This window comes from Corylus avellana, chromosome 5 (assembly GCF_965113065.1).
Source record: "Corylus avellana chromosome 5, dhCorAvel1.hap1.2, whole genome shotgun sequence".
Taxonomy (NCBI): Eukaryota; Viridiplantae; Streptophyta; class Magnoliopsida; order Fagales; family Betulaceae; genus Corylus; species Corylus avellana.
The window spans coordinates 20,757,878-20,775,027 of NC_142494.1; the positions used below are offsets into that span (position 1 = coordinate 20,757,878).

The 17,150-nt window shown below is 36.3% G+C and overlaps 2 protein-coding genes across 2 annotated transcripts; both read right to left on the reverse strand.

Moving 5' to 3' along the window:
* Positions 1 to 1,719: 1,719 nt before the first annotated feature.
* On the reverse strand, positions 1,720 to 4,044 carry LOC148585907 (uncharacterized). Its single transcript, XM_088516819.1, has 6 exons — positions 3,558 to 4,044; positions 3,352 to 3,461; positions 2,868 to 3,191; positions 2,545 to 2,732; positions 2,094 to 2,360; positions 1,720 to 2,026 (listed from the first exon to the last, which is right to left on the reverse strand). The coding sequence occupies exons 1-6, from the start codon at positions 4,042 to 4,044 to the stop codon at positions 1,720 to 1,722; spliced, it is 1,683 nt and encodes a 560-aa protein (XP_088372945.1).
* Positions 4,045 to 11,281: 7,237 nt separating this feature from the next.
* On the reverse strand, positions 11,282 to 13,293 carry LOC132181163 (xyloglucan galactosyltransferase XLT2-like). Its single transcript, XM_059594250.2, has one exon. It carries the CDS (start codon positions 13,219 to 13,221, stop codon positions 11,734 to 11,736), a length of 1,488 nt encoding a protein of 495 aa, XP_059450233.2. The 5' UTR covers positions 13,222 to 13,293; the 3' UTR covers positions 11,282 to 11,733.
* Between the last annotated feature and the right edge of the window lie 3,857 nt (positions 13,294 to 17,150).

A 17,150-nucleotide genomic window follows, 5' to 3' on the forward strand; every position in this document is an offset into this window, starting at 1 on the left:
TTCTTCATGGCTAATTAAGCTATGAAGGGACCCTTGTACTGTTACACTCCCAAGTATTTTTCAGCAGAATTTGAAAGAGAAACTAATTGGAATTGGAATGAAACTTCACTGTTTATTCAAACTCAAGTAAATTTATACAAAGATCGATTCGAGTTGATCAAACTCCTCACTACAGAATCTACGAAGCTAAGTAACAGCTACTTCTAAGCATACAAGCTGATAGCCAAAAGTCTGAATGAATACACAAAGACTACCTTCAGCCTTTTATACCCCTTTCCTGGTTACAATAGAACCTTATTACAAAGAATTAAAACTCAAGTAAGTTGTAACTAACAAACCAGAATTGCACACGTGTGTTTGACTGTGTAACTGAAGTAGTTACATGCTTGCAGCCAGCTGTATTCCAGGTGTCCCCTTCTCAACTACTTCTCCATGCGTCACCTCCTCAACTCAACAGCTTGTTCCTACTTTCCCGCATACTACCTCCAACTCACTCAATCCTCTCTTCAACCAAAAGACTTGTAACAAACACCCCCTTTAATTAAAAGACCTTGCCCACAAGGTGTGGATAAGATGATTTCAACCAATGGAATGCTTCCCAATTAGCTTCCTCACAGTCCTGACCATGCCAACGAACCAGTAGCTCTACCACAGCTCTGTTGTGCACCCTCCTCGAACGCCTATCCAAAATTTCTTCAGGTTCAGATTGGACAACACCAACAAGATTTACTAGAGATAAGTGAACAATAGAAGTCTCAGTCCTTCCCAGCTTAAACTCCAACTGAGAAACATGAAAGACTGGATGAATCAAAGATCCTGATGGTAAGTCCAACTTATAAGCAACTGACCCCACTCTAGACAGCACCATAAAGGGTCCATAAAAACGAGGGGATAGCTTCAAGTTCCTCCTCCAAGCAACATAAACTTTTCTATAAGGTTGTACTCGCAAATAGACCCAATCCCCTTCTTTAAATTTTCTCTCGGTACGCTTCAAATCAGCATACCTTTTCATCCTATTCTGGCTTCTTTGTAAATTCTCCTTCAGTAATTGCAAAACTTAATCCCTATGTTTAAGCTGATCCTCCACAGCAGCAACCATAGTAGCTCATGGCATATAAGTAAGGAACCGAGGTGGAGAATATCCAAATATAGCTTCAAATGGGGTTACTCGAGTAGAATGATGAAATGAGGTATTATAGCAATACTGAGCTAAAGGTAGCCACTCCACCCAATTCTTTGGTTTATCCCCAACCATGCACCTCAAATGATTCTCAAGGTATTTATTCACTGCTTTTGACTGGCCATCAGTTGTGGATGATAAGTAGTACTGAATGCTAAGAAAACACCTTGGAGTTTGAAAATCTCAGTCCAAAATCTGCTAGTGAAAGTAGAATCCTTGTCAGAAACTATAGTTTGAGGCATGCCATGCAGTTTAAACAACTAGCTCATAAAGAGTTGAGCTAGTTTATTTGCAGTGTAAGGATGCTTCAAAGGCAAAAAATGACCAAACTTAGTCAATCGAGTCACTACCACCCAAATCACACTCTGCCCTTGAGACAAAGGTAAGCCCTCTATAAAATTCATAGAGATGCTTGACCACGGTCTATCAAGGATAGGTAAAGGCTGCAACAAGCCTGTAGGAGAAAGATTTTCTGCCTTCACCCTCTGGCAAACATCACATTCCCGAATAAGCCTTTTCACATCAGTCTTCATCCCAGGTCAATAGAAATCTTTTCGAACATGATGCATAGTCTTGTCATATCCAGCATGACCAACAATAGGACTAGCATGAAAAAAATATAGGACTTGGTGTCTAAGACCCTCTCCCACATATAATATGTTCTTGTAAAGCAGAACTCCTTGCTTTAAAACAAATTTAGTATTGGATAGCAGCCCCTCATAAGCCTTTTGAACTAAATCCTTCATAACAGGATCATTCAAGTAACTCTCCTTCAATTCTGTTAACCATTCCAGAGTAGGATAAGAAATGAATGAGAGTGTCATAACTGACTCTTCTTCCTCATTCCTTCGAGAAAGAGCATCAGCAACCTTATTCAACAACAAAGTCATACCCTAGCAACTTGGAAACCCACCTCAGTTGCATAGAAGTACCAATTTTCCGTTCCAACAGAAACCTTAGGCTTTGATGATCAGTTTTGATAGTCAAAGGGTGGCCTAAAATGTAAGGTCGCCACTTCTTCACTGTTGCCACTAATGCCATTAACTCCTTCTCATAAGTGGACATTAGTAAAAATCTACCCTTGAGGACCTGACTGAAAAAAGCAATTGGCCTCTGATTTTGCATTAACACTGCTCTAATACCCCTTCCTGATGCATCACACTCAATGACAAAGGGTTGACTGAAATCAGGTAAGATCAACACAGGAGAATTAGTCATTGCCCTCTTGAGACTCTAAAAAGCATGATCAGCATCCTTATTCCATAGAAAAAGCATTTTTCTTTAGCAAATCAGCTAGAGGAGCTGCAATTGTGCCATACCCTTTTACAAATTTGCGATAATATCCAGTTAGGCCAAGAAATCACCTTAAGGCCTTTAGGGATTGATGTCTTGGCCAATCCACCATAGCACTTAGCTTCTTTTCATCAGCTCTCACCCCCTTAGCAGAACTCATATGCCCTTGATAATCAATCTCAGAACAACCAAATATGCATTTACTCCTCTTGGCAAATAGCTGATTGCATTTTAGGACCTCTAAGGTCAATTTCAAATGCTGTAAATGTGTATGTAGGTTAAGACTATACACCAAGATATTATCAAAAAAAACCAAAATGAACTCCGGTCTGAAAATATCATTCATCAAGCTTTGAAAGGTTGATGGGGCATTGGTTAACCCAAAAGGCATAACCAGGAACTCATAGTGTCCATCATGAGTCCTAAAAGCAGTCTTATGCTTATCTTCAGGTCTAACTCTGATTTGGTGATACCCTGACCTCAAATCCAACTTGGAAAAAACCCTAGAACCATGTAACTCATCTAATAATTCGTCAATCATAGGAATGGGAAACTTGTCATTGACTGTCTCATTATTAAGAGCTCTATAATCCATGCACATTCTCCATGATCCATCAGCTTTCCTTACCAACAAAACTGGAGATGAAAATGGGCTTTGAGAAGGTCGAATAACTCTAAATTCTAAAAGCTCCTTAACAATCCTTTCAATTCCTTCTTTCTAGAAATAAGGATATCTGTAAGGTCTCATACAAACTGGTCTAGAACTAGTGTGGAGGATAATTGCACGGTCATGGGACCTAAAGGGGTAAGCCTTTTGGCTCTTCAAACAGATCACCAAATTCCTTCAACAAGGCCTCTAATTCAGATCCTGCATCTACCAAACCAGTATCTACTACATTATCCAACAAATGCAGCAATAACCCTTTGGTAGTCCCCTCCTTTAAATCAACCCACTCGGTTTCCTCCCACAGCTTTGGAGCAACTAAACCTTGTAACAAAATAGTCTATGTAGCCACTGTAAATTCCATAGTCAAAGCCTTAAAATTCCAAATGATAGAACCTAAGGTGACTTACCATTGAATACCCAAAACCATGTCACAACCAACTAAGGGAATCACATAAGCATTAGTGAAAAATGCAAACCCAATTAACTGTACATGAACATTCACACACTTGCCTTCGGTTTCAACTATTTCCCCATTAGCTACCCTCACTCGAATTATGTGTTCTTTCTGCACCAACAACCGAGTCTTACTGCATATTGCAGAAGCTACAAAGTTGTGTGTGCTCCCACTATCAATTAAAATAACAATCCTCTGAAGGCCTATTCTCCCAACAATGCGCATGGTTTCAGGGTGAAGACTCCTAGTGATGGCATGCAAAGAGATTTCAGGTAAAGGTTCATCATAAGAGAATTTCATAAAATCCTCTCCCTTTTCCTCTACTACATTATTACCCTCTTCCACCTCAACAGAATCAATCAAAAACAGCTTTGGAGTTTGACACTTATGGCCAGAATGCCATTTGGAGTCACAATTATAACACAACCCCTTCTTTCTCCTTTCCTCCATCTGTGATTGGGAAATTTTCTGAATAGGCATGGTAGGTTTCTGACTTTCTATTGACAGTTGTTGAATGCTAGACCCTCCCCCAAATTTGGTGAACTTGAATTAGGAAAATTCAAGTTAGAGCTCCTAAACCTTCTAGCAGACAAAACATGCTCTTCTTGCATCTTAGCCAAACCATAAGCTATCAGCAATGTAAGTGGATTAAACATTTTCATAGTTAAGAGAATCTCATCCTTTAACCCACTCAAAAAATAGCTAAGCTTATTTTGGTCATCAATCCCTCTAACTCTATTAGAAAGAGTTTCAAACCTCTCCTTATACTCCTCTACACTAGACAATTGTTTCAATCTAGCTAGGGACTCCATTGGATCATCATAAGCTAAGGAACCAAACCTTTGCAGCAAGGCTTGAGCTAACACATTCCAATTAGGCAAATAACTAGACATATGCATGTGTTGGTATCACACTAAGGCCTTACCCTCCATCTGAATAGATACAAGCATTAATCTTTAATTATAAGGGATTTTATGATAATAGAAAAACTTATTGGCCTTATATATCCACCCAAAAGGATCAGAACCATCAAACCTAGGAAAATTGATTTTAACTGACCTTGTTATGATGGTCAGTTGATCATCTGCTTGCTGCTCACCCCTATCAAATCGATCATCTTGATAATACCTCCTTCCTTGATTCTGTGCAGGCTGTCGAAAACTCTGCACATTAAATTCTGGTGGAATTCTCTGATCGTTCCTCTCCTCATGCAAGAACGAATCATAGTTGCCATTTGTCCATGGCCTTCTCTGCTCTCTGGTCTCAAATGGAGAAACTTCAGGAACATGTTGAATGAAAGATGGCCTCCTCTGTCAATCCTCAGCCACACTAGTACCAGGGATATCACTCTCCTCAATGTGCACACCTTTATTCCTGCCCGCCTCATTTGGAAACTCCAAAATCTGAAAGCCATCATCTGTCCTTGTCTCCAAGGTTACAGGTACATTCTATTTGTCTTCTAGAGTGCTTTTTCCCTTCTCCATAGCCTTAGTAAGATAGGCCATGGTCTTCATCATCCCCTCCCATCTCTTATCAGACTTCTTCTCAAAGTTTTGGAAGAACTAAGAAAGTTGATTCTTCACTTGAAGATCATTTTGCTCCAGCCTTTTCTCTACCTTCTCCAACACCTTCTCGTTTTCTTCTTGATTTTTCTTTGAGAGAGCAATTGTCTCTGCCATCTAGTTCATGCGTGTACCATCAGCCATGGTTGCACCTCAAGAAGCTCAGCACCAAGAAAGTGCTCTAATACCACTTATTACACTCCAAGTATTTTCCAGCAGAATTTGAAAGAGAAACTAACTGGAATTGGAATGAAACTTTACTGTTTATTCAGATTCAAGTATATTTATACAAAGATCGATTCGAGTTGATCAAACTCCTCACTACAGAATCTACGAAGCTAAGAAACAGCTACTTCTAAACATACAAGCTGATAGCCAAAAGTCTGAATGAATGCATCAAGACTACCTTCAGCCTTTTATACCCCTTCCCCGGTTACAATAGAATCTTATTACAGAGAATTAAAACTTAAGTAAGTTGTAACTAATAAACCAGAATTGCACACGTGTGTTTGACTGTGTAACTAAAGTAGTTACATGCTTACAGCCAGCTGTATTCCAGGTGTCCCCTTCTCAACTACTTCTCCATGCGTCACCTCCTCAACTCAACAGCTTGTTCCTACTTTCCCGCATACTACCTCCAGCTCACTCAATCCTCTCTTCAACCAAAAAACTTGTAACATGTACATAGATAAGGTTCTTGCAAAACAAAAGCAATGTCAGTCTATCAAAGGGTCAGCGGTTAGGGCCAAAGACTCTCTAACGCTAAAGTTAACATCTTTATTCTTGGATAAAAAAGATAATAAAAATTTGTCTCAAGTTATCCATGAATCAGTGTGTGTTGAGAAAGGTATGAGAGAAATGAGAGGGAGTGAGGGTCATCAAAGAGAGAGAGAGACATCTCTAGGTCTCTACCAAAGAGACCTTATCCGGAGGAAGGAGAGAATGCCCCTTCTTGTCTTCTCCTCTTTTATTTAAGAGAATCAAAGTGAGATGCATATGTGTCATTAGGTGAGCGGGTGATGGCATACTACAAATAAGCATAAAAAGAATGAGGCCCACTAGGGGAGATTTTCTCCCCAACAGTACACATTAGAATTCTAAAACCCCAATTAAAGAATTTGACATATATGAAAAATATTATATTATATCATTTTTCATGTATGTATGTTCATTGTTAACCGCACATATATTTTTATTTCTTTTCTAAAGACTTCAATGTGACAATATAAATTGATTTGTAGCTAATAGGAAAGCTAAATACAATACTTGCCTTTTTCAAACAAAAAGATGCACAAATTAAGGTCATAAGCTTATGTGTATAACCGATCTTTTTATGTCGCACATTGAAAGATAACTTGCAGTGGAATTTATAAAGATTTAATCATAGATGATTTTCGGGATTTAAAAAACATCGGGTTCCATTTTGATAAATGTTTCAGCTTAAAATTGAAATATATTATGAAACAATTATTTTGTACCATTAATTTAATTTGTATATATTAATGGGGAAAGTTCACTTTAGATTCTTGAACTACCATGCGATTTGACGTACCCCCGAACTTTGAAACCTCTCAATTTGGACACCTGAACTTTCAATTACAATCAATTTGAACCTCTCCATCAAATTTTAAACGTTAAAACCCCTAAAAATATAAAATTACCCTTCTATTTTCTTTTTATTAAAAAAAAATTGAAAAAAAAGGTCACAAGGTGGCCCAACCGTGTGTCACCTTGTGATCTTTTTTTTTTTTTTTTATAATATTTTTTTTAAAAAAAAAATTTATTTGAAATTAAGTGTAAATTTGAAATTTTATAAAAAAAGAAAAAGAAAAAAAGTTACGAGTATAAACGTCATTGTATCACTTTTAACGTTTAAAATTTGATGGAGTAGTTCAAATTGATTGCAATTGAAAGTTCAGGGGTTCAAATTGAAAGGTTTCAAAGTTTGGGGATATGTTAAATCGCGTGGTTGTTCAGGGGTATAAAGTAAAGTTTCCCCTATATTAATTTAATCTTTATTTTAATATATTTCTTATTCATACTTTGGCCCCTCCTATAAAATTTGTTGGCTCCATCCCTGCCTCCCTCTCTAGGACTACTAAGGGTCCAAACAGCATATGCCATCTCTTGATCATCTTTTCTCCACTCTTTAAGTGAATCATCACCATTAAGCACCTGTATATCTCATATTGGTGGAAAATAACAAGAGAAATGGTACATGCTCTTCTAAATGTTTGCTTTTAAGTGCGCACTTCTTAATGTGACAGTAAAAATTATCATTGATTCTAAAATTTAATTGTGATTTATCTAAAATTCTATAAAAATATATGATGAGAATGTAAAGAGTGCGAGAACATAGAGAGAAACAATGAAGCATTAAAGCTATATCTTCGAAGTTTCACATGTTGGCTTGTCGATAGTGTGTTTGTGTGTAGCAGCACCTTGATAGAGTTCCAGCACAATGAAGAGTTTATTAGTGTTTAGTTATTTACTGGACCAAGGAGTCTATTAATTGCTTTCTTATTTGATATCTACGTGGTATCAGAGCCTTTGCAACGATGTCGAATTCTCTCAACTTTATCGTTTAATTGATTGTCTTGTGCTGATTTTCGCTCATCAGCTAGCCAATCAAAGCCATGAAACAAATTGAGTGAAATTTAAGAGTTGTTAGTTAAACAACACCCCATTCCCAAACATTATTCACTTCATTCCTCAAAAAAATCAACATCAAAACATTCTCACTTTTATATCACATTATTCACTTTTTTATACCATATCGTTTACTTTTTATTACTATTTAAATAAATAAATAAAAACTACAAAACAAAGTTTTTCCACTTTTCAATACTACTTTTTCACTTTTCTGTACTAATTATTACACTAATTTTTTTCCTCACCAAACATAAACAATATTTGGGGATGTTAAACAACCCCTTAGATGAAATATTGTGTGGCCTGAAGGCATTGAAAGAGGATGAAGAATCATTGCTCATCTCTCTAAAAAAATCTTGGGTCCATTGTAAGCCACCATCAAGAAATGACTTACAAAGATCCACAATATCGCGACACCGTCCACAAACCGAGCCATTCACAACCCACAGTCCTATGTTAGTTAGTGTTTGAGTCCTACATTACTTAGAATCTCTAGTCTATGTTATTTTGTAATTCTTAAATTATAAATAGGAGGTCATAGCAATAGTTTTGATTATGAAAGATTAATAAATAAGTTGTGGTATTCTCCTGCTCTGAGTGGAATTATTGTGGTCTCTCCTATCCGAAAGCCGAAAGGAGCTATTGAGGTATCTCCTACCCAAAATGAGTTAATATTATCCATATATTCATGTTATTCAGTTGTGGGGAGTAATGTTATAAGTCTTTTTAGAGTCATCATAGGCTCCTCCCAAATATGATGTGACTTTTAAAATTACCGTTAAATTTGAGATGTGATGTATTGAACTTTGATCTATTGATGATTTTAAAAGTTATATCATATTTAAAATGACTCAAAAAAAACTCTAAAAAGATTAACAACATTATTCAGTTGTGAGTTCCGTCGTACCTCAAGTGTCAACTTCAAGTAAGGGACAATGTCACATGTACGTACTCAAAGTGAGTCCAACCTTGATTATCACCGACATTAAGTAAATCAATTAACCAAATATTTAATACAACCTGCGTTGACATCAGTCTTTTGCTTTCAGTGAAGAGATAAAAATGACTTTAAAATAATTTATTAAAGATTTTTTAAAATAATAATAATAATAATAATCCCATCCTCTCCTGTGCTTTTTCCCACAGAAGTCCCAAAAAATGAAAAGGCATCATCGACGAATGCAAACTTGCAAACCCTTTCTCAACCACCAATTATATGCAGTAAAGTAAGAAAACACTCTCATTTTCTAACATCATATGATGACTTTTCTTTTCCTTAGTTTGCCTGAGAAAAGAAAAAGGTTGATTGCCCTTTTAAGACTCGAGAAGTTGGCTGCATTAATTTGCATCCACCAGTTAAATCTCTTCTTCCACGAGGCAAATTTCCATTGAAAACGAAACCTGTCTCTTTATACCTATAAACTATCTAAAAGGAATTACATAATTGTTTTTAAGAATGAACAAAGGGGCAACCTAAACATATTGATTTCAAAGTATTGGGGTTTCAGAAATCTCAACCCAACACTTAAAATATTTAACTGAAATGATGGTAGGATTAAGATTCAAATTCGTTATAGTACCATGTTAAATAACCAATTATTTAAAAAAAAAATTAATTAATAAGAAATAAGAAATTTAATTTAACTAATTTTGGAAATTTAAATGGACTTTCTTTCTAAGGTTAAACGTCAAGATAAAAACAGGGGACGAAAAATTAATAGTCATGTTTTAACCTTCATGATCAAGGAGAAAAAAAAAGTTTCTTTTGTTTCGAAAAAATGAATCATATATTTGGCATATCTTAGAACTTATTTGAGACTGCGTTTGAGAAAGACAACTTTTAAGTCAAAAAGCGTTTTGATTATTTTTAAGCTTTTTGAATCATTAAAAACGCTTTTAATTTTTTTTTACCAAATATGTTTTTTTTTTTTTTTTTTGAATATTAAATGCACTTTTAAGCCTCTCAAACAAATACCCACCCTTGGGGTCAACTTTTTTTTTTTTTAATTTTTTAATTTAAAAAAATAACAAAATTAAAAATTAAAAAAGTTTCTGAAAAAAAAAATGGTCATTATTATGAATGAAAATACAATTTTTATTTTTTTAAAAAATACGAAATAAAAGAAGGACCAAAATAAAAATTATTGATTTAGAAAATTTTTTATTTTTTAAATTAAAAAATAAGGAAAAAGTTTCTAAAGCAAAATACAGTTTTTATTTTTTTTTAAAAAAAATACCAAAAAATAATAATAATAACCAAAATAAAAATTATTGTTCCAAAAACTTTTTTTTTATTTTTTATTTTTTTATTTTTTAAATTAAAAAATAAGACAAAAGTTAGCCCCATATTGAACAAAATAGTTGGACCTTTAGCATTTTCGATTTGAAAAAGGTTTGTCAAAGGCACCATAGTTTACTTCAAAGTTTCAAAAGTTGGGGATCTACCACCATTAATGTGGTGTGTCCACGTAGTAGGTAGCACCGAAAGTGTCAACTTTCACACTCTGGCAATATCACATTTAACTAAATTTGAGTGCAACCATATTGTTAACTTCCATTTATTAAATAAATCACTGAGCACGAGAAAGTTAGCACTAATCTCTTGTTACTCAATTTAAATTAGCACTTTTATTAAACTTCTCTTTGTCGTCTTATGGACTGAGCTTATAACCTTTTAATATTGCTCCCACCAACAAAAGTTATCTGGGTTATTTATTTATTTATTTATTTTAATTTGGTTTTTTCTAGGTTAACTATGTTAGTATTTGTGCCTTTTCATACCTTCAGAAGTATTATCAGTTGTTCATCTTTTATTTCTACAATTAGGATTAATATGCACTCATAAACCATAGCTTAAATGCTTAATCTTTATCTATTTTCAAAGTTTATGGGTTTCACCTTTTTGATATTACAATGGCAGCCAAAATATAGCTACTGCTCCACACTCCAGCAATAAGGACCCATGCATGTTGCAATTCTGGCCAATGAACCCAGAATTGGCCCCCCAGTTGGTGGATTACTGGGTCTTCATTGGTGAACATGACAATTTCCATCATCTACAGAAAAAGGTTTAGACTTTAATCCACCATAAAATATATTCCCAGGAAAAGAACAAAAAAGTTTGTGAAAGGATTAATGAGGTAAGAGAAAAGTAAGTGGCTGAAGCTTTACCCATTGGTTAAATCTCTACTCTTCCACAAAGTTTTCGTACCAGACATAATTTCACTACTTTCAAAGAATTTCACTACTTTAGAACTGTTATAGTTATGATCATAATTCGTTGAGCTTCAGTCTGGCGATCGATCTCCTGTCTTGAGAAAACCAATTTCTTTGATCTTCGAGTATCAAGCAGGCGTGAGCCCCGATATATGGTCTTACGACTATAAATGATAAATTCTGCGATCTAAATAAAATCTCAAAGGAATTACAAAATGCTAACCAAAATGCATTACAACAACGACAACACAATTTATTTCCCAATTGTTTCATGATATTATTGGATGCCTACCATGCCCATGGTCCCCAAAAAGACACTGTCCACCTTCCTTCCAACATTATGGACCACTGCCAATACGTGGTCCTAAAGCATTTAATCCATTTGGTGAGGGAAAGGCCAGCACTATTATTACAAAAGTACCCTTCATTTGTGCACAAATTGAAACCCAGAAATTCCGAGCCCGATTCCTCAACAAATTAAAGAATACGAATCGTAAATGTAAATAACTCTATACTATACAACATGTACAATCTAGTAAAACAACTGCATTGTACCAAATCCCCACCTTTCCTGGCCTTTTTCAAAAACTCTAAGAATAACATATAACTATAATAACACTACTAACTGCCTCCTCATAAAAATTTCCTATTTTTTTCATTCAATAAATATAAATCTAAAACAATTTATATATATATTTTCTTTCCATTATTACCACTTGAACCCCCACTCCTCTTGCTCCCTGAACCTCCTGAGCACCCCCTCGATAGCCACATCGAAAGCGTCCTTTATGGTCTCCAACCCCTCCTGGGGTCTGGCATACACTATCTTCGGTATATTGTCGATCACTTTCTCTCTCATTTTCCTCACCTCCTCTTTACTGTAACTCTCCAGCACATCCTTGATAGACGTTCCATTTTTGACCGCGTTACGGTCTATGAAAACCGAGTAACTCTCCCATTTGTCCGGTAAAAACCACTCGTACTGGTAATACGCGGTTCGCCGCCAGAAGAAAACCGGGATCGAACCGGCCAGCATGCAGTCGAAAATCGACCTTCGCGTGAAGCTATCACCCCTCGGCTGCAAACAAAACTCGGAGCCCAGAAACGTTTCGAGGATAGCCGACGTGCCGTTTGAACACCGAGACTTGGCGCAGTTTACAACCGTACACGTGTCCGTCTCATTGCATTGTCTAAGTAACAGTCCTCTGAAGTCGTTCCGGACCGCGCCACGCGTCGCTCCGGCGAAGGAGAAGAGGCTGGCGCGGTTACGCTCGCGGACGAAGCGCTGCCATTCTATAACGTCGGAGTCTGACCTGGGGTGGAATCCGGTGGGGTAGGGCACGCCGACGTCGAAGTAGTCCCACGGGTTCCGCTCGATCAGGAGGCGCGTGATGTTCCGCATCCCGGACATGTAGATACAGCGGGAGCCCCAGTCGTGATCCTTGGACCGCCGAAAGTCCCACGTGATGCGCCCCATCGTGAGGAAGTGATCCCAGCCATTGGATCTCTTGTAGTACGGCTGGTCCTGAACCCACCCCAACATCATCTCGCAGTGGCGATCGCGCTCTCTGGCGCTCGAATTCGACCACAGATGCTTCCCCACCGCCAGTCCAGCGTAGAACGGTATGTAGAAAGCCGTGGCGGATTCGGGCTCCAGAACCCGGCACTTATGCTTCAAAAGCCGGTTGTGGAACACGATCTCGGACACGAACTGGTCCGTCCAGTACCACGCCGGGACCAGTCCCTCCGGCACGATACCGGCGAGCCCGGTGGCGCTCCGGCCGAATCCGTCGTTGGCCAGCGCGTCGCAGCGCGAGCTCCACGGGTTCAAGTCGTCGCAATTGGCCAGAATCTCGGAGTTGAACGCAGCGGGCAACTGGTAGACAAATATCCGACCCGACCCGCATGGGTCCTGTGTCGGGTCGACGGATGTGGAGTTGCCGACATGGATGTTGGCCTGGCGGCCGAGTGGGTTGGGGAGGGAGAGGGAGAGAGGGAGAGAGCGGAGGGTGAAGACGAGGAGGATCTGGAGGGAGAGGATGGTGAGGAGGAGGCAAGTGCGAGGGTGGGCATGGTGGATGGGTTGGAGGACGGAGTTGAGGGAATTGAGAGAGTTCTTGCGCTCTAACAACGCGGGGTTTTTGGGTTTTTTCTGAGGCTCGGAGGAAGCGTGATTGGGAATGGGAAGCGAAAGCATCGGAGAAAGAGTGTTGAGCCTTTTTTTCCGTTAATGGTGGGGGGAGGATTCAAGAGAGAGAAGTAGGGGGTGTTTGTGGCTGTGGGGGAGATTGGACTATAGGATAATTTTAGAGCTCAAGAAGGAGGCGAGCGATCGACACGTGTGCGCGGACTTTGGGGTTACCGGCTGGCTGGGGCAACCGACACCGGTATAAACTGCTTTTTAACTGACACGTGGGCGTTTTCGTTTCGGTGGGTCTGGGTTCTCTCCGGTGATTGAGCCATTATGAGCATCAGTTTTGGAAAGATTGACAATACTTCATAGATTACAATAGCATATTAGCAATGGCGCATTATGATTATGATTTTAAGGAGAATGACCATATGTTTTATACCTCATAAAAAACAACCCATAAATATTAATTCTGTCTTTTTTTTTTCTTTTTCTTTTTTGTCAAAGTTTTTTCATTCCCACTTTTATTTTTTATTTTTAAACAAAAATATTATCAAACAATCTAAAATACAAAATTATTAAAATTATTTTCACATTTATGTCATTTTAAAATATTTTTTCAAATAGAAAAAAAAAAAATCATCAAAATACATTAGGAAACGGAACCTTATCTTAATTTTTTTTTAAAGGGATATTCAAATATTTGTGGTTTATAGTAGAGAGGAGTCATGCAAATTATAAATCAATTCGAGTAATGTTATATATCATATTTTTATTTGATGTAATAGTCTCAATCAACTCTATGATTTTTTTAGTAATGCTATAAATTACATTTTTATCTCACAATGCTAATATGGTAATCTTGACCAACCATTTAATCAATCATTGTAAAAAAAATAAAAATAAAAATATTTATTCAAACTGTCACGCCAACATTATGGGATAAACATGTTGTATAATATATAAGTATATATAAAGGCCGATGCAATGATTGATTTCGATTGCCGCAAGTAAGATAAATAAGAAATAAAAGTATAATTTTTAACATTATTCCTTGAATTTTAAGCACTAAAATGCATTGTAATGCTCTGAGTAATGTTATTCAACACAATTTATCGTGATGTGACACATTTAGTAATCATTAGATATTGAGAAATGTTATGGGTACAAAATTTTTTACTAAGAGAATCTTATCAAACTGATGTGTAGCTCATTTATTGATACTCGTTACATTTCTTTTAATTAATTGTTTTGTTTATTTCCAATGAATAAGCTACACATCAGTTTGGTAAAACTCTCTTAGTAACAGATTTGATACCCCTAACATTTCTCTTAAATATTAGTCATTGCTACGTCACTACAATGTAATTGACTAACTGTGGTGTGAAGAATTTCATTTCTCAAAAATTAATAACCATCTAATTTTTTTTTTGTACTAAATATTTACATTTTGACTTGCTTGAAATAAAGTGAGCCAACAAACTATATTTGATGCCCTTATTACGTTAAATACATTAGCGTCAGGTATGGTGTAATTGTCCTGTTCTATTGATGAACGATTATTGATAATTAATAGTAATATATTTCCTCTATCTCTTAATAATAACCCTTATTTCTTTTTATGATTATCCCGAAAAATGTATCTTAAATATCAAAAAGACAACAATAGCTTCTCACAAATTGGTTTAATATCTCTGAAAGATCATTTGGATTTGGATAACGAAGGTGCCAGAAGGCCGCGGTTCCTTGATAACACGACACAGGTGTTGGCAACGGATCACAGCTCGGATCTTGTTTTATAAGCGCAGAAGGCTGGAAAAAAGCGACGCATGACGCAAACTCCAACCACGTGGGGAAACAACGTAGGTCCAAGCTGAAGATCCTGACACCTGTTAGATACTGTCGTCGTTGGTGGCCAGAAACCAAACGACATCGTACCTTCGATGGACGTCATGCCGTCTATAAAATATTGTTGAATTGGGGGTGCGTGGCGTCCGGTGCAGCTGGGTTTGAATAATTATTGATATAGGGAAGGTGCTAGCGTACGACGCGCTTATAACTTTGTCTTGGTAAATATAAATAGTATTCGAGGTAATTGCCGACAAAATGGGTTTTGTGTCTTGGGTTTGTGCCTAAATATTTGAGACCATTCATCTGGTCATAGGCCTGACACGTGGCGGATAACCAATGGGTGATGTAGTAGGTCCCAAGTAGGAGGTTGAGCCTGATGGCTCTGTGAGTCTGTGGTCCATCCTTTTTTTTTTTTTTTTTTTCCTATCATCATCCTGCTCATCTCCGCTAGGCGCTAGTGGGACATCGATCATGTCCTGCTAGTGCTTGCGAAATTCAACTTTCTTCTGTCACGTGCTTTATAATTCAACTGTTTTTTTCTTTTTTTTCTTAAAAATTTTTTTTTTAATTTGTCAGTAACAAAATTATAGATATTCCATAAGTGATATATATTGTAGGATCAAATTATTTCAATTATTGTTAATGTTTGCTCTTTAAGTTCGAGTCGAAACAGAAATATAAAATTATATAAGTTAATCATAATTTGACTAATTTAATTAAATGTATTAAATTTCTCAAGTTCTTAATTCTAACCTATTAATTTTGTATTGGGTTTGTGAGTCATGTAAAAAATTATTAGAGTTAAATGTTACGTGTTATAGAAGGTGTAAAACTATATGAGTTAACTCAAACTCAACCTATTTAATTAAACGTGCTAATTTCATATTAAATCTATAAATCATGTAAAAAATTGTCATGTCTCTCGAATTGTGTTTAGAGTTTATGTGATAATGGCTACTACACTTGTTAATAATTGCACTAGATTAAAAATGGAAGAATCAATTGAATTTCATTAACAATGAGGGAGGAAATGTGAACAGTTTCATTCGCTTTCAGGTTAAAGAGGATAAATTTTGGCATTAGGTTTTCTGTTCCTAGGACCAAGGAATATGAGCTACTTATGCATTGAGTTGAATCTAAAAATTAGTCATATGTTAGCGAATATTGATGTTATAGATAAGTCTTGAATGTCAGATTGTTATGTATGTATTTATAACTTATAATCTCTTAACTTTGCCTATAATTTTCTAAGAGCTTTTGTTTTGTGAGGTAATAGCTTTATGCTTTTGATCTTTTATCAAGAGACTGGAATGATTTTCTTAAAAAAAAAGTAAGGAAATGAGATAGCTGAGCTATATTACGTACAAAGTTGTTTAATGTTGCATTGAATTATAGAGCTAAATGGGGGATGCCCCATTATGAATAGCAATAGATGGACAGCCTTCATTATGAAACACATGCAATGGACAAAATATCCGGAAATGGACCCCTTCTCCGATGCCTATTTCAGCCATTGTTTGTGTTTTTGCTAAATTTGAAGCCCATGTGATGTGGATATGTGGCTTCCATGCACAACGGCTAGATCTGGTTAACTTGTTCATTGAGATGTGCAAATAACTGTCAACTTAATTAACTCTCAACCTTTATTGATTGGACCGTGAGGCACCACAATCGGCTTACATCTGTGCTTTCGCATGTGATTAATTAATGCATGATCTAGTTTTGAACAAATATAATCATATCATATCATATTTATATTCCTTCACCACTTTTTAAGATATCAAAAGGGAATTCGAATAACATATTTCACATACAATTATTATTATTTTTTGTTTTTATGGGATGCACGAAGAATCAAACTTGTTGCCTGGGTCCTCCTTGTTACTTTATTTTTCGAGGAATGATAGGGACCCAACTTTTTTGCTCAACAAAAGTCCAACTTTTGTCTTATTTATTTTTTTAAAATAAAATAAAATAAAAAATGGAAAAAATGTTTAAAGCAACCCTATCTATTTTTTGTCTTTCTTTTATTTGGTATTTTTTAAAAAATGAAAAATGGTATTTTTTTCATAATAATGTCATTTTTTTTAAGAAAATGTCATTATTATGAAGAAAAATACTATTTTTCATTTTTAAAAAAATAC